Source organism: Clarias gariepinus, chromosome 9, assembly GCF_024256425.1.
Source record: "Clarias gariepinus isolate MV-2021 ecotype Netherlands chromosome 9, CGAR_prim_01v2, whole genome shotgun sequence".
NCBI classification, from domain to species: Eukaryota; Metazoa; Chordata; class Actinopteri; order Siluriformes; family Clariidae; genus Clarias; species Clarias gariepinus.
The window spans coordinates 24,782,501-24,805,757 of NC_071108.1; the positions used below are offsets into that span (position 1 = coordinate 24,782,501).

Below are 23,257 nucleotides of genomic sequence, written 5' to 3' on the forward strand. Positions count from 1 at the left end.
CTGCGTGAAAACGCTATGGGAACGAGAGTGCCAACGCCGCCGCACTGCGAGTGTCTGGACTCCAAGGTTGTGTAGCGTGTGCGCACAAGGCCGAGAAGGTCTCAGAACTATGTCTGGGTAGCTGACTCGAGGACCCGTGAGCCCGGAGTAGCATGAACATCCAAACTATAAATGTAATTAATGTGTGCGGAGAGGACAACCCTCCGTGTCACACACTTGCTGCAGGGGAATACCTCTTGCTAGTGCAATAGATGAGGTGATTCCCCTGGTTGAATGAGCCCTGATTCCTAGAGGCGAAGTGAGCCCACGCGCCTCATAGGAGAGGGCAATAAGCCCAGTGTAGTGGGGGCCACCCCCCGTTGCGGCCCCAGACCATGTAAAAGCTGCTTTGACTTACGCCACTAGCTGATGCGGTGGACGTAAATCTAAAGAGCACGTACTGGACAAAGTAAGTGAAGTCTTGCTGCAAGGGAATACCTCTTGCTAGTGCAATTGATGAGGCGATTCCCCTGGTTGAATGAACCCTGATTCCTAGAGGCGAAGTGAGCCCACGCGCCTCATAGGAGAGGGCAATAGCATCTCTCATGCCGCTTGCGGCTTCAAAACATGTAAAAGCTGCTCTGACTTACGCCACTGGCTAATGCGGTGGACATAAATCTGAAGAGCACGTACTGCAAATGTGTGCGGAGAGGACCAACCCTCCGCATTACAGACTTGCTGCAAAGGAATGCCTCTTGCTAGTGCAATTAATGAGGCGATTCCCCTGGTTGAATGAACCCTGATTCCTAGAGGCGAAGTGAACCCACGCGCCTCATAGGAAAGGGCAATAGCATCTCTCACGTAGCTTGCGGCTTCAAAACATGTAAAAACTGCTCTGACTTACGCCACTGGCTAATGCGGTGGACGTAAATCTGAAGAGCACGTACTGGACACAGTAAGTGAAGTCTCTCCTGCTCCGAAGCTGTAAAGGCGGAGGACAGAAGGCTTCAAAACAATAGGATGCATATTGGCAAATGTGTGCGGAGAGGACCAACTCTCCGCATTACAGACTTGCTGCAAAGGAATACCTCTTGCTAGCGCAATTAATGAGGTGATTCCCCTGGTTGAATGAACCCTGATTCCTAGAGGCGAAGTGAACCCACGCGCCTCATAGGAGAGGGCAATAGCATCTCTCACGTAGCTTGCGGCTTCAAAACATGTAAAAACTGCTCTGACTTACGCCACTGGCTAATGCGGTGGACGTAAATCTGAAGAGCACGTACTGGACACAGTAAGTGAAGTCTCTCCTGCTCCGAAGCTGTAAAGGCGGAGGACAGAAGGCTTCAAAACAATAGGATGCATATTGGCAAATGTGTGCGGAGAGGACCAACTCTCCGCATCACAGACTTGCTGCAAAGGAATACCTCTTGCTAGTGCAATTGATGAGGCGATTCCCGTGGTTGAATTAACCCTGATTCCTAGAGGCGAAGTGAACCCACGCGCCTCATAGGAGAGGGCAATAGCATCTCTCACGCAGCTTGCGGCTTCAAACATGTAAAAGCTGCTCTGACTTACGCCACTGGCTAACGCGGTGGATGTAAATCTGAAGAGCACGTACTGGACACAGTAAGTGATGTCTCTCCTGCTCCGAAGCTGTAAAGGCGGAGGACAGAAGGCTTAAAAACAATAGGATGCATGTTGGCAAATGTGTGTGAAGAGGACCAACCCTCCGTGTCACATACTTGCTGCAAGGGAATACCTCTTGCTAATGCAATTGATGAGGCGATTCCCCTGGTTGAATGAGCCCTGATTCCTAGAGGCGAAGTGAGCCCACGCGCCTCATAGGAGAGGGCAATAGTTGTCCGATCCTCTTAGAGAGGTAACACCACTTAGAATAGTCTTAATTACGCTGGCTGGAAGACCAGCTTGACTTAGAGTCAGAGAGTAGTAAAGGGGACATTTGCTGATCTTGCGAGGCAAAGAGGTCCACCTACGCTACATGTGATTTTCCAAGAATGTAAATCGCCCTGAGGGACAGGAATCTGGTGCGCTAGCTATTTAGCGGCGCGAGCACAGTCTGCCCTGGCGATTAATATACTAGACTGCCATAGTGTTGTCCACCCGCACTAGGACATGGTAGTCTCAACTGCTGGAGGAAGTGCTTTAGGGCCTGAAATAGAGCCATGATTTTGAGGCAATTGAGTGCCGCGCAAAAAGATGGCCTCTCCAGCTCCCTTTGGGCTGGACGGTCATTTAAGACCGCACCCCAGCCCATGAGGGAAGCGTCTGTCGTTAGCATCTGCGACGACAAGACGAACTTAGAGTGGGACCCAGAGTCAGAAACCGGGGTCTGAACCACATAGGAAGGGTACGAAGCACCTGGCGCGTAGCCCTTATTGGGGATTGGCCCTAGAGTAAAATCCCCTGGTTCTAGAACACTTTATTCTTTAAAAGGAATTCTGCGTGCCTATCCCCATTGGGGGGCCACCCCCCACGGTCCTGGGCACATGAACCTCAGGGCTTTTTTGTGAAGACAATATAGTCTGACCTCTTTTGAGGCGGATCCCGGTCGAGACTGGGTGGCCGACAGTCCCGACTCTTGAGCAAGGCGGGGAAGGAATTTCCCGAAGGCTAGTTATACAAACTTCGCCTCATGAACCTAGTGGCGACCGAGTTAACGACATCGCCAAGTAGGCCGGGAGGCGAGATGGGGCATCGAGGAGGAATACACGATCCTTCTCCTTAATGCCCCTGAGATTCAACCACAAGTGCCTCTCCGCGGAGACCATAGCAGCCATAAAACGGCCGATAGCACGAGCCGTCTGCTTTGTTGCACGAAGAGACAAGTATGTGGCCCGGCGTAAATCCAATACGCCTTACCTTGCAGAGCCCCGCCAGTACTCAAGTCTCTCAGCAGGTCAGCCTGGTAGGCGTGCAAAACCGCCATGGTGTGCAATGCGCCAACCTGACCTGCTGCCTGAAAAGCTTTTCCCTCCAGGGAAGATAAAAAGTCTACACAGCTTGAAAGGAAATAATAGCTTTTCAGGAAGGATGATGTCCCAGAAGAGAGATAGCCTGGAAGCGTCTCTTCTATCTGGGTGTCATCATATAACTCCGCGTTTCTACCTCAATTATATTTAAATAAATAAATAAGTTGATGGCAGGAAAACACGGGATGAATACAGCTTACTCCATGAAAGGGTTAACTTATATGGAGATTGCTAAGAAAAGGGGAGAGAGCGTCGTTGAGGCTCCACCCCCGGCCACCCGACAGAACCTGCCGTCTATGTTTTTTTTTTTTTTTTTTTAATTATTATTTTTAAGTGCTTAGAGCCTATTACCATCTCCGCGGAAGCAAGAGAGGATGTTTATCCTTGCCCATTCACAAGAAGCGCGGCGCGCGCTTGCGAGCGGACAGAGGGATTTCCCGATCCGATGAGAACGCGAAAGAAAGGAGTTTTAAATCCGTCTCTCACTGCTCTGCCGGATGCACGTGTTTAAGCCCCAGGAATGCGCGGCGGCTCGAAGATTCTCAAGGAATGCGAGGCGCGCGCGTAGCACTTAATCGAAGCAGTAAAGTGTAGAGATCGCCCTCCGATATGGATTATACACACGGAGGGACATCTCGTTTAAACTCTGCCATTATCGGTGAGTTAAACACTTATTTTTGCTGGTTAGACACAACACGCTCACAACTAGACAAGGTGAAGACAAGAATCTGAGGAATGTTTCCGGTTCACTCCTATTTATAACCTGCAGGTGCGTCCTATCAGATGACGTCACCTGACCGAGGTTATAAAAGCCAAAAATTTGGCGTGTTTGGTACACACATGCTTCACAACCGGCAACACGACAAGATGTTCCCATAGCGTTTTCACGCAGCATCGAGTGTAGCCTTTGAAAGGGAACTTAAAGATTTGAATACTCATTATGTCATACAGTATGTAGTTGATTGTATTGTTGAGTTATTAGCACATTTTTCAGTGGCATAATTTGGTGGTAGATTCACAATAATCATAGCAACACAGAGATAGTGCCTTCCTACTGCTGGCTAACGGTGTTAACAGCGTAAAGAGCAGTTCAAAAATGATGCAATAAGTTGGATTTTTTTTTTTTTTTGTAGAAAAAAACTTTGAAATTTTGAGTGAGAAGTGTTATAATGTCTATACGATTAAATTTTCTTTAAAAAAATATCTTTGTGTCTGTGGTCAGGGATAGTCCTTATAGGAAAAGAAGAATAAGCTGAAATCAGAATCCGCAGGTCAGACTTAGAAATTGGAATCTGTCAAGAAATGCAATCAGTGCATCTTCAATGTCAAATTTATACTACAGCAGAAGCTGTTATCCAGAGTGACGTATTTTATTTTTTTTTGTATCTCATTATACATCTGAGTAGTTGAGGGCCCAATAGTGTCATCTTGGTAAGTGCAGAATTTGAACCTAAGACTTTACAAACCATAATCCATTGTCTTAACCAATAACCATGCTTTAAGTCACAGGAAACTATGATTTTTAGGTTTCTGTATCATAGCTTAATCAAGACTAAAAAGAATATGTTTCATGCATAGTGGTCACTACAGTGGACAGCTATTCAAAAGCGGTTCTCTTGTGTATACAGGGGTTTTGTTGTTATAGTTGCATATAGGCCAACACAGTGGATGCTCATGCATCATCTCCACTAAAATTGCCAAGAAAATGCTGCATGCACATGAAAAATGAGGTATGTTTGCATGCAGTGTCTTATGGCTGTGTGCACTGGATGCTTTGCCAATTTCCATACAACATAGATGGGGAAAGGAGATAAAAGGGGCATGATGATATGAGAAGATGATAACAAATCAGAGAGGAGAAAGAACATTTGTTGACCCACCGACAATATATATGTTTTTGTTTAGGTTAATATACTATAGTTGGCATTGGTGTCCACCTAAGTGGACATGTTTGTGAAAAATAGCTTCATAAAAAAAATTCAATTGCATTTTATTTTCAAGCCTAGAGAGGGCTAAAAACACTCAGAAAAAAAGATGAATTCATGCATGAAAGAGGTTAAAGAAAATCACTTAATTCTAGAAAAATTTGTTATAAGTAAATGCTTGTTCCTGAAATGTTTCATAGCAGCACAGTGTTTTAGTGGTCAGCATCATCACCTTGTACCTCCAGGGTCCAGATTCGATTCCTGCCTCAGGGTCTGGGTACATGGAGTTTGCATGTTCTCCCAGTTCTTGGTGGGTTTTCTCTGGGTACTCCCGTTGTGTGTAAATGCATGTATTTATATTGACCAGAGGTCCTACCATGGTCATAAAATGAGATTAAATACAATGATAATCACCATTGCCCTCCACTAGTTGTACTAAAAAAATCCTAGATGGATGATGGAACATGTTTTATCCAACAGCTGTAACTATACTGAAACTGGTCAAAAATTAAGAAAGTAAAATAATGTGTCAATATCTGTCATCAATATTTATGAAATGTATTGTAGCTTAATTAACCAAACAAAAACAAAAAGTGAGTGAAAACATCTTTGCATTATTTATTAATATTGAAGTGGTATAAAAATGTCAAGTTACTGTGATCATGCTTCCAAATTCAAATGCTACCCTACCCCTGTGGGAGGTCACGGCTAGAGAGGCTAAGTGGGGGTCAGAATTTGTTGTAAGGTTTTGTATCCGCTTCCCATAACTGCTCTGCTTTGCAGTAGCTTTTTTGGCAGCTGGCTTCAAACTTCACAGGATTAAATCCATATAAAACCTAGGCTTCCATATGCCTTGCTTGGTAAAGGTCATTTAGTGGAATATTTACCAAACCAGACTTGTAATTTTCCTGAAAGTTAAGAAAGGATGCAGCTTTTCAGAGTGTGGAATATGTGAGTCATGACCAAAGGAATGTCAATGGCATTGTTAAACATTTGTTTACCTGTTGAGCACTTGTTAATGTTCAGTCTCATTTGTTGTTTATATCAGATTCTCACACTAAGTATGTCAGGTGGTATTAAAGTGACTTATTCCTTACTGCTACCAACAAACGATCCAATTGCAGTACCATGCTTCTCAGTAGGGGTCATAGAGGTACTTCTTTCAAACTTACAACTTCATAAAATTCAGAACACACTCATGAGTTTCTTTTTAGTGTCGAGGATACTCAGATGTACAAAATTGTCTTATTTAAATGAAAGAATTGCAAAGTACACAAAATAGAAAAATAAACAAGTGAACAAACAAACAAACAAAAATGGGTAGACTGAAACCAAAGACTGCGGGCATCCACAAGAGAGGGAGATCTGTGTATGGCTTCGAGGCTCAGCTGTAAAGGGAATCTCAAAAACATAGGGTTTGGGGTTCCTTGTGTGGGTTACACAGTCGTGTAGTGGTTCAAGACCCATATCTTGGGTCTGTGCTTGGGTCTAAGTTCTCATGTTCTCTGGACTTCCAAGTTTTAGACCAATCATGACATGTAGCAGCCACATTTCAGATCAAAAGCTATTTGCGTCACATCTTTCTGTCATCCAGTCAGTGAAGAGAGACTACGAGGTGTGCAAAGCAGCACCTGGCGTGAGTAAAGTAAATGTGTTAAATAGATTTTTGGAACCTGTTGAAGCCAAGAAAAAGGACTTTACGCACTATTAATGCCATTGCAGTTGCCACAGCATTAATAGAGTGTGTGTTACTTAATGTCCATGATATAGTATGTTCTGTAAATACATAGGAGGTTATGCAATTTGAATGTTGTAGGAACCCCATATTATTGTATATATTTTAAAAAAGCTGTGCTGGATACTGTAGTGTGCTGACTGCAGTGAACTTACTTTGCAGTGCAACTTTTGTTTTTAATGTTTTATTTTTGTTATTATTGATACGTCTCTTTTACCACTTCTGCTATCACTATCACTATCTTGTATTCTCTAATTTTGTTGAGCATACTGTATGAAATAAAGCCACAGTTTTCTGTTCTTAGCTGACAGCAGTGACACCCAATGTGGTCTTCTGCTGTTGACTAAAGCTACGTTTACACTGTCAGTTACTGTAAATGTGACCCAATTCCGATTTTTTGCTCATATGTGACACATATCGAATATGTTCTATGTTAATGTAAACAGGAAAAAAACGCATGCATTCCAATATTTCGAGATTGGTTTCAGGCCTCCTTTATATGTGGAAATAAATTAGATATAAATCAGATATCTGCTAATGTAATAGTCGTGTAAACAGACAGATTTCCTGAGGCACTGGGTTCAGTACAGTACATCATTAAAACTGCGACTTTTTCGCGGTTTAATGACATAATGTTATTCTCCGGTGGAAGCGCGTGTAAAATAATACTATTGCAAGGGACATAAAGAAGGAAAAAGCCTAAATAACATTAAGAAATCAGTATTTGGTAAATGAAGCATATGCACAGGCTGTAATTATGCCGTTTTTTTCCTCCTCTGTTTTAAAACCATGGTGACGTTTCGCGAACTTGCATATATCGCAGAGCTAGCGTCAAGCCTTCGTCTATCTTGGCTAGTGTGTAGCGCAAGAACTTTAAGTACTGTATGCGCAATGTTTTAGATGGTATGGCAAGTGGAAACTCTTGAATCGGATATGGGTCATAGTTAAAAGAATGTATAAACAGACGGTCAAAAAAATCAGATATACTGTAGGCAACAAATCAGAATTGGGCATCGAGACCTGCAGTGTAAACGAGGCTTAAGTGCTCTTTAGAACACGTCGGTTGTAACAAGATGTTATTGAAGTTACTGTTGCCTATTTCGAACCAGCCTGGCCAATCGTCTATGACCTCTAGAATCAACAAGACATTTTTGCCTAAACATCTGCCACCTGCTGGATATTTTCTTGTTTTTATTCACTGAAAGTCACAAAGAAGTTTGTGCATGAAAATCCCAGAAGATCAGCTTGGTCTGATATTTGTGAATGCATAATTTGTGAATTGTGTACCTAATGAAGTGGCCAGAGGGGTTTTGAAAGCAGTAGCTTTTTTCAGCTGTCTCCCAAAACCATAATAAATGCCCCACCAATCTTCATTCTACCAACCAGCAATATCCAGTATTAAACCAGTTCGGGAATATTGTAATTTTTTTACTTACAGAAAGAACAGAGAAAATGGAAAACAGAGTAAAATGTCAGCATCTGGTACATTCATAGACATTAACATTGCTGATACACTATACTACTAAAGGTATGCAGACACATGACGGTGGCACCCATATATAGGGTTAAAGAAAACTAAGGCGATTTGAAATTACTGGAACTGGGTTAATAACCCTTTAACACATTGTCAAAACCTTAAAAGATAGTGGTAAAACATCAACAAAAAAGTTATTGTGGTCTGATGAGTTTAAATTGACCCTATTGCAGAGTGATGGGTGCATTAGGATAAGAAGCATAAAGTGATTCACACATCATGCATTGTGCCTCTGGAAACAACTTCAGTTGCTCAGGTCTGGACTCAGCAACATTATATGGCAATTAAATGAAGTCAGCTGATGACCTAAATCTACAGAATGACCAGATTATCACATCAATTGGATTTTTCTTCCCTGATGACACAGGCATAAAGTGAAAGAGTGGTTCTGGGAGCATGAAGAATCATTTTTACACATGGCCCGGCCACCACATTGTGTGCTGTCATCAAAGGTTGGAAAGTTGAAAGCACACAATTGTCTAGAATGAATTTGTATGCAATTTCTAATTTACGTGATTTTTTTATTCACTTATGATTTTTTTTCCCACTTTAACTAGCTTAGTGTCTAGCCTCAACTTGTTACAGCAAGACTGTGCCTTTTGTGCACAAAGGGAGCTCCATAAAGTCATAGTTTGCTAATCTTTGTGTGAAAGAACTTGAGTGGCCTGTCTTAACCACTAATTATTTTCGGGGTGAATTGGAACACTGCCTGTTGCCAGGCCTCTTCACGAAATATCGGTGCTCAATTTCAATAATGACCTTAATGCTCTTGGTTATGAATAGGCACAGATCACCAGAGCCATGTTACAAAATTGTCCGGTATGCACATACGTCTTCATATACTGTAGGGTAGTTTCATTCAGCCCCATTGTTGATGCCATTACCTTTAGACCTTTAGATACTTTTAGAAGCCCTGCATCACACCAGTCATAATTCTGGAAAATGTAAACCAATAGTCATTATCTTTACGTTATCCAACAGCCTAACTACACATTACTGCTGTTATTTTTTACTATATGTAATTCCTCTTTATTTAAATGACGTATCACAGAGAAACCGAGATGACCTACAGACTGTCTAAAATTATAAGTATTTATAGTTTTGTTCCTATAACTTTCACATGGATTTGCTGCATGTTTTAGGCAGCGTCATTATTTATTATAGACATTTATTAGATTTTTGCACTGCCACAGAAAATGGCTAAAGGCATAAGACAACTAAGTAAGTTAATAGAGGCATTCTATTTGGAATGACACACTGTGCATATTGTTTACACTTCTTCATCGTCTTTCACTTTCTTTACTGCTCTCTCCTCTCTCTCTTTCTCTCTCTCTCAGGAGAGGGTGATAGAGCAGCTCAAAGAGAAGAGAGAGAAAGAGGAGTGGGAGAAGCATGGTGAAATGGAAGTCTGTTACAAGGAGAACAAGGAGCTGAAGGACAAAATTGCTTCCTTGCAGACACAACTCTTGGAGAAAGAGGTCAGTGTTCACATGGTGAAAAGGTCAGGACAGCAACTGATGTATATAACCCACTATATGTTCTAATTAACCAGCCACACATACCAGGTTGGAGCCTTTCCTAAGTTAAACTTTGCAAATTGTATTTGAGAACAAAGCAGTAAGCTGAAATCGAAAGCTGAACCAGGTAAAAGAAATAAGACTACATAGCACATGGGAAATGTAAGAAAATGTGGTGGTTTGGGGCCGAGCCATCAGCATTCACAACGGCTAAATTAAAAAAAATTAAAATAAAAATAAAAAATCCAAAAATGGACTCTCTTTTTTTTGGACATTCTTTCTAACTGTCCGATGACTGTCTTCCTGCAAAGATCATGCTGCGTAAGAAGTCACAAACACAATGGTGAATTTTGAACTATGTTTATGTTTGGTATAACTGCTTGGCCTAAATGAATAAACATACACTATACTCAATAAATCCAGTTTGCAATGAGTTGTCAAAATATTCACAGTGCTCATGGATCATAAAATTATCATCATCATCAAAACAGAGAAGAGCACTTATACACTCTAAATAGGTTACGCCGGACAAAGTTTTATGATAATTGGATGATTTACATTTACGGCAGTCCCTTGTCCAGAACGGCTTATATTTTATCTCATTATACATCTGTCCAATTGAGGTTTGAGGGCTTAGCTCAAAGGCTCAGCAGCGGTAGCTTGGTGGTGCTACAGCGTGACCTTCTGACTGCCCCTGCCTACTTTCCTGTCCATGTAGGAGATCAGCTCATGTAGAAGATCAGCTCATTGAAGAGATGACATTGAAACTTTTATTTACATACAAAAGTGACTTTTACCTCCAGTGAGAAGAGAAAGATTGATGTTTATGAATCTCTCATAGTGGAAGATATATTTTAAACCTCAGTTAATTTTTAATTAAGACTTAAATTAAATTATCTTTCTGTTTAGAAAAACCTGTAGTTTTCACAAATGTAGATAGTAGATAATACACAAATTTGACAACGTGAACTCACATATTGAGACGCACTATTAACAAAAGCAACAGCATGATTGTTCTGAGAGGTTCTCAACTACTCAGAAATTTAGGCTGTCGAAGGACTTTCTTTTCACTGGTGGCATGGGCATGTTTCAGGATGATGACGCTATTCATTGGGCTTAAATGGTGAAAGAGTGGTTCTGTGAGCATAGAATTTTATAGAATTGGAAACCACTGAAAGCTTGTTAGATGTCCTTGAAAAGACTGTATGGAGTGCTTTGACTCTATAATCAATACAGCTGATATGCCGAAAGTGAATGCACCAATTGACAAATGTATGCTGTAATTAAAGCAAAAGGCAATCCAACAAAATAGTGCATTTTTTTATATACATGATCTTATTTTAACAAAGAACAACGCTTACATTATGACCTTTTGTGTTAGGAGATGTTTAAGGAAAGTTCCATAGTGTCAGTGCTATATACTGTAACTGTCAAGAAATTTTCTGCTAATCTTTTGAGCATTCTGTTATCTCTGTTACATTAAAAACATCATTTTTGTTTTACTAATGTAAAAAAAAAGAGGGAACAAAAGTCAGAAGAGGAACTAATTTGTCTTATGGTTGTTCCCTAATATTAAATGTAACTATGATGGGGTAGAGCAAATGTTAAGCAAGTCATTAATGATGTAATATAATTGTTGGCAAATCACTGTAGCATAACAGGAATAAGACACTTTGGGATGTGCTGTTATAGGAAAATAAATTACTTTTCCTAGTGATAATATTATCTCAAATTATAGTCGGGCCATTATTTTCTCATAACTGCATGCACAACGTATGTTATTGTTCAGAGAACTTTGTTTAATGCATGTGTTTATAGGCAAACATACACTCGCCAGCCACTTTATCTTTTCACCTTGCTAGTATCATGAGATAGATTAATTCAGATATTCCTTAGAGATTTTGATTCATCTCCACATTATAGCTTCATACAATTGCTGTAGATTTGTTGGCTGCACATTCATGATGCCGAATATCCCGTTCCACCAAAGCCCAAAGGTACTCTGTTAGATGAAGATCTTTTAGGATTTTTAGGAGAAGTGAACCCCCTGCCAGTCTCAGTAGGTCTTAAAATGTGAAAATCCACTAGATTGTTACACCAACACCAGTAGCCTGAACCATTGATACAAGGCAGGATGGATCCATACTTTTTTGTTGTTTATATCAAATGTCACAGTAGAAAAATTAGGACTCACCAAACCAAGCAAAAAAAAAAAAAAAAAAAATGCTTCCTGTTCTTAGGTGACACGAGTAGCATCTGGTGTGACCTTCTGCTGTTATAACCCATCTCCTTTAATGCTTGATGTGTTGTACATTCGGAAATACTCTTCAGTATACCATAGTTGTAACAAGATATTATTTGAGATACTTTGAGAGGCTTTCTCTCTATTTAAACCAATCTGCCTATTCTCCTGTAACCTCTGGAATCAACAAGACAATTTCACCCAGAGAACTGGCACTCACTGGATATTTTCTCTTTTTCAGACCATTTGCTGGAAGCTCTAGAGAGGGTTTTAGGTGAAAATTCTAGTAATATTCCAACAGGTTTTGAAAATACTCAGACTAGCCTGTCTGACACCAACGACTATTCCACGTTAAATGTCACTTAAATCACCTTTCTGCCGCTTAGGCCTTTCCTCCCCATTTTGATGCTCAGTGTGAATTTCCGCAGATCACTTTGACCATGTCCACATGCCTAAAGGCATTTTGTTGCTGCAATGTTTGCTGATAATTAGATGTTGTCATTAACAGGAAGTTGAATAGGGAACCTAGGGAAGTGGTTACTAAGTGTATTATTGTTGTGTGTAGTTATTGTATACAATTAAAAAAAAATAATAATGCTGTACCTTCTGGATCTCACCTGTATACAAAGAAAGGCTCCTGAGCAAAACTGCCAATCCTTTGTTAAGAGAGAAAAAGAATAAGACAGGGGAAATAAATTATTGCATTTTATACAGCCATCCTTCAGGCTTTTATCCAAGCTTTTGCTAGTGCATATTCCTCAATGTTCCAGGAAACATGCTGGGGCAACCTTTAGAGCACTAAAATTTACGAGGATGTTTTCTTTTATATGCACACATATCATTCCAGGAAAATTATATCTTATTGCATTTTGACACGGTGCCACAAACAGTATCAAAGAATGGCCTACTTATCTCTCTCTGGAATAATCAAAATCAAACAGCATTCGCAAAAAAAAAAAAAAAACTAGGTAACATATGAGTGTGCATATCAACAGTTTATTTTGGTGTATTTTTTTTGTTATATAGTTTGTTTTGGATATGTGCTTTATAGTTTTATAGTTATAGTTTAAAAAATGAATTCAAGCTAGGAAAACCAAAATCAGATAGTAAAACACAATATTTTTTATTGGTTCTTTGTATAGACAGTCCTAGAGTCCTAGGCTCTAAAAGAGTTTTTAAATGCCTTTAAATGCTGAAATTCTCAGATCTCCAATAGATCTAATAAAAATGTTATTCATGTAATTATTTAAATTGCACTCTAATATCCTTCTAAATAAAATTCAGTTTTTATGCTACTATTCTGTTAGTAATTTCTGACACATCCATTTAATTGATTCCACAGGAGTCCAAATGATGTGATGTTTTTGTAAATTTATTGAAAGTAAAATAACTTGGGTTTTGCAACAAATCATCCAAGTTTCTATTATTCCTTATGGGGAAATTTGGTCTGAAACAAACTGGCGTTCAAGATTCTCCTCGCAGAGACACGTGAATTCCCCTTTAAAAGGTGCAGAGACAACATTTCACTGTGAGATTTATTTCCGTAGGTGCAGTTATGGCTTTTGGGAAACTAAAAAAAGTGTTGGGAAAGAGGACAGATTTTGTCAAGTGGATTGGTATGCTTAATATTGTATATTTGCATCAAAGGCGTTTAAGACTTACTTTGTCAGACTTCGTAATCTGACTTACGAACACGCTTCCGGAAGGAACTTATGCGTAAGTAGGGGACAACCTGTACTAGCAGTTTACTATACTATACACTGTACTATTGTACAGTGTGGCATTGGAGCGCAGCATCCCGTTCTCGCTTTTTCAGGGAACAGGGTTACAGTCAAGTAACCAGAGACGGTCCCTTTTAAAAGCTACACTCGTTGATGCTTGAAAACGCTATTGGGAACAAGAATACCAACACCACCGCTCTAAGAGTGTCTGGTCCCCCAGGGTTGTGTAGCGTTTGTGCACAATCACCAAAGAGGTGTAGTCCTGACTCTAGGACCCGTGCGCCCAGAGTAGCATGGACATCCAGACTATAAAATCTGACAAATGTGTGCGTAGAGGACTAACCTGCTGCATTACACACTTGCTGCAAGGGGACACCTCTTGCCAAAGCCATTAACGATGCAAGCCCCCTAGTTGAATGGGCCTTAACTCCAAGAGGTGAAGTGTGACCACGCGCCTCGTAGGCTAGGGCAACAGCATCCTTCACCCAATGTGACATTGTTTTCTAGTGGCAGCCGGCCACCGGTTGTGGTGCAGTGTACATAAATCTGCAGAGCACGTACTGGACAAAGTAAGAAAATATTTTCTGCTCTGGAGTAGTAAATGGCGGAGGACAAAAGGCTTTGAGAACAACTAGGTGCATGGTCGAGAATGGTACTTTCCGAAGATAAGTCGAGTGGGGGTGCAGAATAGGTTTGACCCGCCCAGGGACAAAGTCTAGGCAGGATGGCGAAACTGACAGAGCCTGCCAATCCCCAATTCTCTTCAGAGAAGTAATGGCCATTAAAAAAAAACATCTTAAAGGTCAGAAACCTAACAGATGCTGACTCTAGTGGTTTAAAAGTGGTATCAACCAAACCCCTTAAGCACAATAGCTAAGTCCCATGAAGAGACTGTCGCTCTAGTTGGCGGCCTCAACTGTTTAGCTCTAGAAATAAAGCAGGCAACTAAAGGGTGCTTTTCCACCGAAACCCCATCAATAAGAACATGGCAAGCCAAAATGGCAGCCACATATGTTCTAAGAGTGCTAGGACATATGCCCAAGGACAGGTTTTACTCTAGCACTGAACGAATCTAGCAGTGGACTGGGTCTACATGGTTTGCCATACACCAACTTTCAAAACCATTCCACCTGAGGGTATAAGTCCTTCTAGTAGAGGGAGCACTAGCACTTAGAATAGTTTCTATTACATTGGCTGTAAGACCAGCATCTCTTAGTTGGTCCCTCTCAGGGGCCAGACGTGAAGGGTTTCAGAGCTTGGGCCTGGGATAAAATATTGCCCCCTGCGTCTGAGACAGAAGATCCCTTCTGACCGGAGTCGCCCATGGTGATATTAGATCTGAGAACCATACTCTGGTTGGCCAACAGGGCACTATCAATAAGAGGCGAAACCCCTGTTGACGGAACTTTGCTAGGACTCAGACTGGGGAGCAGAGCTGTTGGAGGAAATGCAAAAAGACGCAGTCTGGGCTATGTGTGGGCCATAGCGTCCAGACCCAGGGGAGCTGGAGGAGTCAAAGAGTAGTAGGGGGACATTGTGCTGTGTCCTGCTAGGCAAGAGAGGCCACCTCCGCTACATAAAATCTCCCCTAGATTTGACTGACCACTTCAGGGTGGAGTTTCCATTCCCCATGTGTCACAGCTTCTGCAATCTGCCCTGGCGATTTATGTAAAAGACTGTCGTAGTGTTGTTCACCCGCACTAGGACATGGTAGCCTCTCAACTGCTGGAGGAAGTATTTTATGACCTAAATTTCGGACATTATTTTGAGGCAATTGATGTGTCATGCAAGAAGATGATCTATCCAGATCCCTTGGGCTGGATGGCCATCTAAGATCGCGCCCCACCCCATGAGGGAATCATCTATTGTTAGCATCTTGTGACGACAACACTGTCCTAGAGTGGGACCCAAAGACAGAAACCAGGGTCTGAACCACATAGAAGGGGTACGAAGCCACTGGCGCCTAATCGTTATTTGCCTCAGGTGATTGGCCCTTGGATATAATCCCCTGGCTCTCAGCCACAACTGAAAGGGTCTCATGTGCAGAAGGCCCAAGGGTATCACTGTGGATGCAGCTTCCATGAGACCTAGGATTCTCTAAAAGAAAACAGTCACTTTCTGGCCTAGCTTGATCTTCCTTATGGTACCTAGAATGGATTCGATACGTGCAGGAGACAGTTGTGCCTGCATTACGATCAAATTTCATACAACCCCCAAATATGAGGTCCTCTGAGCAGGAGAGGAAACTTATTTCTTGGCGTTGAGTCTCAACCCTAGAGATTTGAGATGAGCTAGGACGACATCCCGATGTCGAAGCGCTAGCTCCTGAGACAGAGCCAAAATCAGCCAGACGTCTATGTAATTTAAAATACAGATGCCCTGGAGGCGTATAGGAGCCAGAGCTGCATCCATGAATTTTGTATATGTGCGAGTGGCCAAATAGAAGGACCAGATACTGGCAAGCTTCGCCCCCGAAAGCAAACCTCAGGAACCGTCTGTGTTGTGGCAATATTTTTATATGCAAAATAGGCATTCTTTAAATCGATTGTCACAAACCAATCTTCTGGTTGCATTTAAGAAACAATTGTCAACATTTTGAACTGAATTTTTAAGATATCGGTTCAACCCATGAAGATCTAGAATTGGACGCAACCCCCTAGACCCCCCCCCCCACCCCCACCCCCTGGCCTTCTTGGGTATCAAGAAATAACGACTGTAGTAGCCTGACTGTTTGTCTGGCTGGGAAACATGTTCTTTGGCCCCTTTTGCCAGCAAAGTCTGCAATTCTTGTGTCCACAAATGCGCTTGTTCTGGTTTCATAGAAGTTGAGACCACGCCGTTGAAACACAGAGGACGATGTGCAAACTGAACTCTGTAGCCTTTTTCCACAGTCCATTGAGCCCAAGGAGATATACTTGGAAGTAGCTTCCACACTGCCAGTTTCTCTGAAAGGGGCACAAGTTTTGACACTTCGGCTAGATGGGGGGAATGTGAGATGTTCAGTGTCCTGAAACAAGGCAGGAGGCGACTGAACACTTAACATTTCGCTGGAGACCACTGTTCCCTGAAACACCAGTGGTGGTGGAGATTGGACAATGGCCTCCTGAGGATGCCAGGAAGGAGTTCTTATTCTCTGTTGAAATTCTACACGCTCCTCCCCGGGGGGAGACACCCCCATGGTCCTGGGACTTCTTTTTGGAGGAGATGATGCTCCTCAGGTCCGGTCTCCTCGAGATAGATTGTGAAGCGAGGCGAGCCGCACCCCAGTCCCTACGAGGGAGTGCTCGACTCGCCACGCCCTCTGTTTGGTTTTCACACCTCAAAGAAACCCGACTTGGTCAGGACTCGGTGGCCAACAGCCCAGATTCTTGACCACGGTTGGGAAGAAACCTCACAAACGTTTCCTCATGGCGCTTCGCCTCCCGAAAACTAGGGCGAAGGTGTTGACGGCGTTGCCAAATAGGCCAGAAGGCGAGATGAGGGCATCAAGGAGGAAAGTACGATCTTTATCTTTGATGCCTGCGAAGTTGAGCCACAGATGTCTCTCCGTGGCAACCATAGCAGCCATAGAACGGCCGTGGGCACAGGCCGTCTGCTTGGTCAATAAAAGACACAAGACCTGTTGTTTTGGAACCCAGCCATCTAAATATCACAAATTGCTCAAACCTTTATGCTTGCCCATTTTTCCTGATTCCAACACATCAACCTCAAGAACTGGCTGTTCATTTGCTCCATGACATATCCCACCCAATGAGATATGCCAATGTAATTACATAGTTAAAGTTATTCAGTTCATCAGTCAGTGGTGACCAAATGAATATATAGAGTAATGGGTATACAAAAGTTTTTGGGGTCTTGAGTATATTATTTATAGTCAGTGACGTTATCTACAGTAGAGGTTATACTGTGAAGTGGCATAGTCTTACATTAGGTGTTATTAAATGGTACGTATTGTCGTTAGGTCATAGTAGCATCCACTTTGTTAGCAAGGATTTTATTCCCGGCTGCCTGATTTGCTTAAAAAATCACATTGGATTATAGAGACACATACTGTAATTCAAACTACATTAACATTTAGTATTTAAACTTATTTATGTAGGTTAAATGCAAATAATGGCACTAACAGTAGTTGCATTAAGGCAACCTTTATTTCGGCTTTCATTTGTTTATTAGTTTCTGAAATCCCTCTTTCACAACATGGGCCACCATGATCATGAAGTAACAGTATCTGTGATTTTCTTGTGTTTTCATTTTCTCATTCAGTATGATGCCTACAAGTCCATAGGTCATGTTCCATGTACTCCAGACAATTCTCCATGTGAATTACATTATGCATGCACTACCTGTAATAAAGCAAAAATACTTGAGTATGGGAGTTTTGAAGAGCAGTGGGTGGAGGAGAGTAACATTTTGAAGAAGGTGGAGACCCATAGTCCATGATGTTGAAAACTACTGATGTGTTAGAGTGATATGCTTGCTGTGCAAATAAACAAAATGGGACTGTTTTGAAATCGCAAGCCATGCCTTCCTGATGGTTATCGCACAGGCATGAAGTCACCAGACATACAGTGGCTGTCAAACATTATATGGGCATTGAAAAACAGAAGAACAGAACAAAGGTTGCAAGATAATGGGCATGTGCGGGTAGTGTTCAGTTACTTAAGTAAATAATCCAGGGAGAAAGATGGCATTTGCTGATTTTCCTTTAGTAGATCTTTCCTGATGGGCCTTTTTAATAACACTTACACTACTGTCTTTAAACACAAGCTCTTGCCTTTAACCCACTCCATAGCTTTTTATTTTCTTCACTTTTTGCTCTATACGCTATAATGCAACATATGTTTTTGTAATATTCATTACAAATTAACTGTGAGATACTCAAAAATGGTCATGGAATTATTCTTTTGTAAAGAGACACATAATTTTGCATTTCAATTGATTTAGTGTAACTAAGACATGGGTTAGCAAATGGTGTAGTAGTTTTAAAATTATATCTGATGTCCGAATAACGTGCAATGTGGCCGTTACCTCTGTAATCATTGGGCAGATGCCCTTACCCAGAGCAACTTATATTTATTTTGTTGTACGTCAGAGCACTTGAGAGTCGAGGGCATTGCTCAGGGGCCAGCTTAGTGGCGTTGGGGATTGAACCCACAACCTTATTATCACTGCTCCAATATTATACCCAATAAGCTTCCCTTACACATTACATCATGCATGCTTAACGCTGCATTCCATTAGCTTCTCGTTTTAACACAGAGTAAATCATTTGAAGTACTTGTCTTTATGCTGCATAATGTGTATCCATTTGTGGTTCTGTCACCATAATGATGAGTCGTCCTTGGTTTACTTTTATGGTTGATAGCTCATTTAATCCTGGAAAATACTCCAGTGTGTTTGTTGTAACGTAATGTTATGTGCTTGTAAAGTTTGTGCAATTTAAGCCACACACATAAACACACCAAGAATGTGTGATGGCCTTCTGATGGCTCGTCTTAGAATTTAAGGTCTGTCTGAACATTTTGTTTAAGAGTGCTGTTTAGTCTGGTTGTTAAATGATGTTTGATGTATAAAGCTTTATTTGTAATGGTTAATGTAAACCAAGCTCAGAGTGGGGGAATTTTGGACAGTTTTGCAGCTGTCTTGTTAGAAAATGCACATTTTCTATTCATATTTTGTTTTATTAAACAGTCAGATTTGTCAGATAAACTATAACAGAATGACCGGTTTATGTAGATACAAGTAAGTTTTCTATTAGAAAATGTGCTTCGCTATGCAAAGTTTCAAGTTACAAACTCACAGGGTTCACTGTATTTAAAAATGATAAAAACCTTTGAAGTTATATTTAATTAAAAAAAAATCTCATATTTTCAGTGTTGCCTCTGACTCAGGATGTCTCTGTGTGTGACTGTTTATCCAGATTTGCATTATAGCCTTTAACATGTACTGTTTTTATATGAACTGTAGATAATCATATACAGTGGAATCAACTTTAATGTAACCAATCCGTTTCAGTAACTCAGAAATATTACCCAAAATTTATAATTTCCAACACTTTGATCAGTTTTTGCATATGAAAGCAATCAAAATATTTAGGTAAGACATATTAATAAAGTAAAAAACAAATGAAACAGACATTAAACCTCACTTAACCTTTAATAATTATTGTGCTTTTTTCTTGCTCTGTGGAAACAGTTCTAATGAAACTACTGTATGACAAGCTTCAAACAATTAGAAGACAGTACAAAACATGGAACACAAAAAAGCTGCAAAAAAATATTATTCCTTTTTAAATTTCCACTGTGTGACTCGTACACACACACTGTGTAGGGTGCACCAACAGCGGAGTTTACCCAACAAGGAGCTGGGCCATCACCTGGGCTGGAAGTGGATCATCAATCTTGCCACTCAGTGTCCGCACACCCTTTTAAAGAGGCCATTTCGCCTCCTTCCAGTGAGTATCCTTTTTTAAACTCAAACTTTATAAACATATACACATTTTGTGTCTTCCCCGACTCGAGTGCTTCCAAGTCCCATTGGACTAGTAGAAAGCAGTCTGCTGTCTGCTCACGTGCCCGCCCTGCTGTCTCTGCATACAGTGGGCCACCTGCTCAGCGCCTCTGGCTTTATAGAGACGACTATAAAGCCTGTTCTGCACATGCCTGTGTGCCTCTAATGACACAGCACCTGCAGAGCATTGACCCAAGGGGCTGCGAGATTCACAAAGACAACTATAAAGCCTGTGCTTTTGTTGCACATAGCGTATCCACAAAAACAGTATAATTTGTTGCCTTTCATGAAATGACTGTTGTTGAGACATTGACACCTGCTTCCCATGTGTTCTGTCCATGTGCCATCTACTCCCCAATATGCAAAGAACCGTCTCCCAGGCCACCTTAACGTCAGAATTCCCTGCGTGATGAGCCGATGCCATCAAAGCCAGAAAATTGCTCAACACTGGAAGTGTGGTAGTGCTTGCACGCCCATCTTTTGTGCCACCTACTGTGCCCCAGTGCCACCCCATCTCTGCGTGTATGCGCTCGCCAGGAAGTACCTGTGGACGTAATAGTAGAAGACCACCGGGGTAAATATAAACTCAAAGCTGGCGTAATTCCTGAGTTACCTTTGCTGATGCAACCAGCAAGGTTTGTGCAGCTCCCTACAGATGGCGATGACGCGGAAACATCCTGTTTTGCGGTACATGAAACGCCACATACATCCACCGGATTCACGTCTTTTGAGGTGCTTTTCAGGTCTGGACAACGTACCTGTGGAAGCCTGGTAGGAGCAGCCCTCACAGTTCAGGTCTGTAATTGAGTTTGCACAAGAACGTTAAACAAATATTACCAAAGCTCTCTCTATTGTACGACAGCACCTACAAAAAGCACAAGAGAAGCGCGCCGACGATCGGTCGGCTTAGCCACGTGATCTTAAGCTGGGCAATCATGTACTGCTACCCCTACCCAGTGCTACATACAAGTTTATGGCTTGTTGGCAAGTACCCTTCACCGTTGTGGATCGGGTTTTGTAGGGCCAGTGAACTATTGTAAGGTAAGTGCAAAAGCACTGAACTGTATCATATTAACCTTTTGAAACAATTCCTCATTTCTTAGCCTCTCTCTCTGCCAAAGAGCAAAGTCATCACCTTGTTCATTGGGGGGAGGGTCTGATGCCCATGCAGAATCAGGAGCTGAGTGAGCTCATGGATCAGGTTGACAGCATGCTTGGCTGTCTTAATCTAGGGTAATCAGGCTTTGTAATGACTTCCATTGGCTTGCGATATATCCACCTTTAATGCGTAACTGCTCCAGCATGTAGATGATTTTGTGGACCATTTGGGAAAGGCCTAATTCAGCTCCACCCTAGATCAGACAAAGGTCTATTGGAAGGTGGCACTTACATTGGAGGTCAAAGCCAAGACCGTGTTCATCACCAATCATGGCGATTGGCAAAATCATGCTCTCCCTTTTGGTCTCTACGACGTCTCAGCTACATTCCAGTGGCTAAAGCCCTTATGCCACTGCCTGCCTAGATGTTAGATGTAGCTGGGAGGATCATCTGCACCACCTCTGACAAATCTTCGGTGAAGATTAGCGGGCAGTGACGGCGGGCCACTCAGAAGTGCAGGCACTTCATGCATGCACACCCTGCGCAAACCCTGTAGGGAGCACCGGCAGCCGAGTGCACCTAACAAGGAGACTCAAACATGTACGCTTTCGAGTCCCCTTCGCCTAGGAAAAAGGCACCTGGTGTCCACTTGCACCCTTCCTGCTATCTCTGCGTACAGTGCGCCATCTGCTTAGTGCTGCTTGTCTCACTCATGTTCTGCACAAGCCTATGCTTTTGATGACACTGCACCTGCTGAGAAACAACCCAAGGGACTGTGACATTTACCAAGACGTCTACAAAGTCTGTGCTTTTGTTGCACGTATCGTATTCACAGAGAACTGCATACTTTGCTGCCTAACCAAAGCTTTTATTAAAGAAGTGTTGTTGACACCTTCTCCCCGTGTGTTCTATCAATGTGCCAGACCCGTCACAACTGAAAGTGGCTGCCGGGGTTTCTTGGTACCATTCCCGTTAACCTTCTTTGGACTTTTGGTGCTACATCCTCACTCAATCTTACGGATCTCATGCAAACATGTTTTGACTGGCTACCAGAGGAAAGTGAAAGTGTGCACAACTTGATCGCATACAGTATATACAGTATGGATTTGACTTTGATTCATAAGTCGAAAATTTGTTAGCCAGGATGTTCATATGGTAAGGGTTTACTGTATTATTATTTAAATATATTGGAAACAGAAGAAAGTTTATCTTCCACATCCTAGGTAAATAAATATAAGCCAATTTGACATATTCACCATGCTAAGTACTTTGTGCCTAATGTTTTTTTACTAAACCACATTTTTAGGGCACACTCTGTGGATTTGCCCTAACATAGATTATACATTTTTTTGCTAGCTCAAGTGCCAAAGATTGCAATTTTTGTTGTTATTCATTTAAAAAAAATCTTTTTAGTCTACCTTCAAGTAAATACTATATTGTTGATGTTAATTTCCAAAATTCATATGATGAGTTATTTTCCTGGGAAAGCATAGTGTTGCAGTTGGTATGATTGCTACCCACCACATCAAGGCTTTCCAATTTCATACTGAGCTAGAGTTACCTACTGTACAGCATTTAATATGTTCTCCCCAAGCGCATCTGTAATACCAGATTTTTATTTTATTTTATTTTTTTTATGTCATGTAAGCTCTTTAGGCATTCCTGAACTTGTGCTGAACCAGTTTTTCAGGAGTGTGCTTAAGCTACTATCAATATATGATATGCATTAACCATTTATGCAATAAGAAAATCTTATGCGATGATCATGGAAGTACTGTAAGGTCCATATGGCCCTATTTTCCTGATAATGTCACACATAAAAGCAAGGCATTAGACTGGTGTACTGTAGACACTTGCATTAATTGAATTGAATACAGCCACACGTTTAGATTTTCCAGTTCTTTCATTTAAAACCAAGGGATAATATATTAACATCAGGGTTATGCCAAGATTGCAATGCATTAAAAGGGTAACTGTGTAGCAGATCAACAGTTAAAATAAGTTGA

The 23,257-nt window shown here is 41.5% G+C and overlaps 1 protein-coding gene across 1 annotated transcript in view; it reads left to right on the forward strand.

Moving 5' to 3' along the window:
* LOC128530278 (ERC protein 2) overlaps window positions 1–23,257 on the forward strand; it is a 243,404-nt gene that overhangs the window by 78,536 nt on the left and 141,611 nt on the right. Inside the window, exon 6 of the mRNA XM_053504121.1 lies at window positions 9,501–9,641. Within this exon, the coding sequence (XP_053360096.1) occupies window positions 9,501–9,641 (141 nt within the window). The remainder of the gene's footprint in view (window positions 1–9,500; window positions 9,642–23,257) is intronic.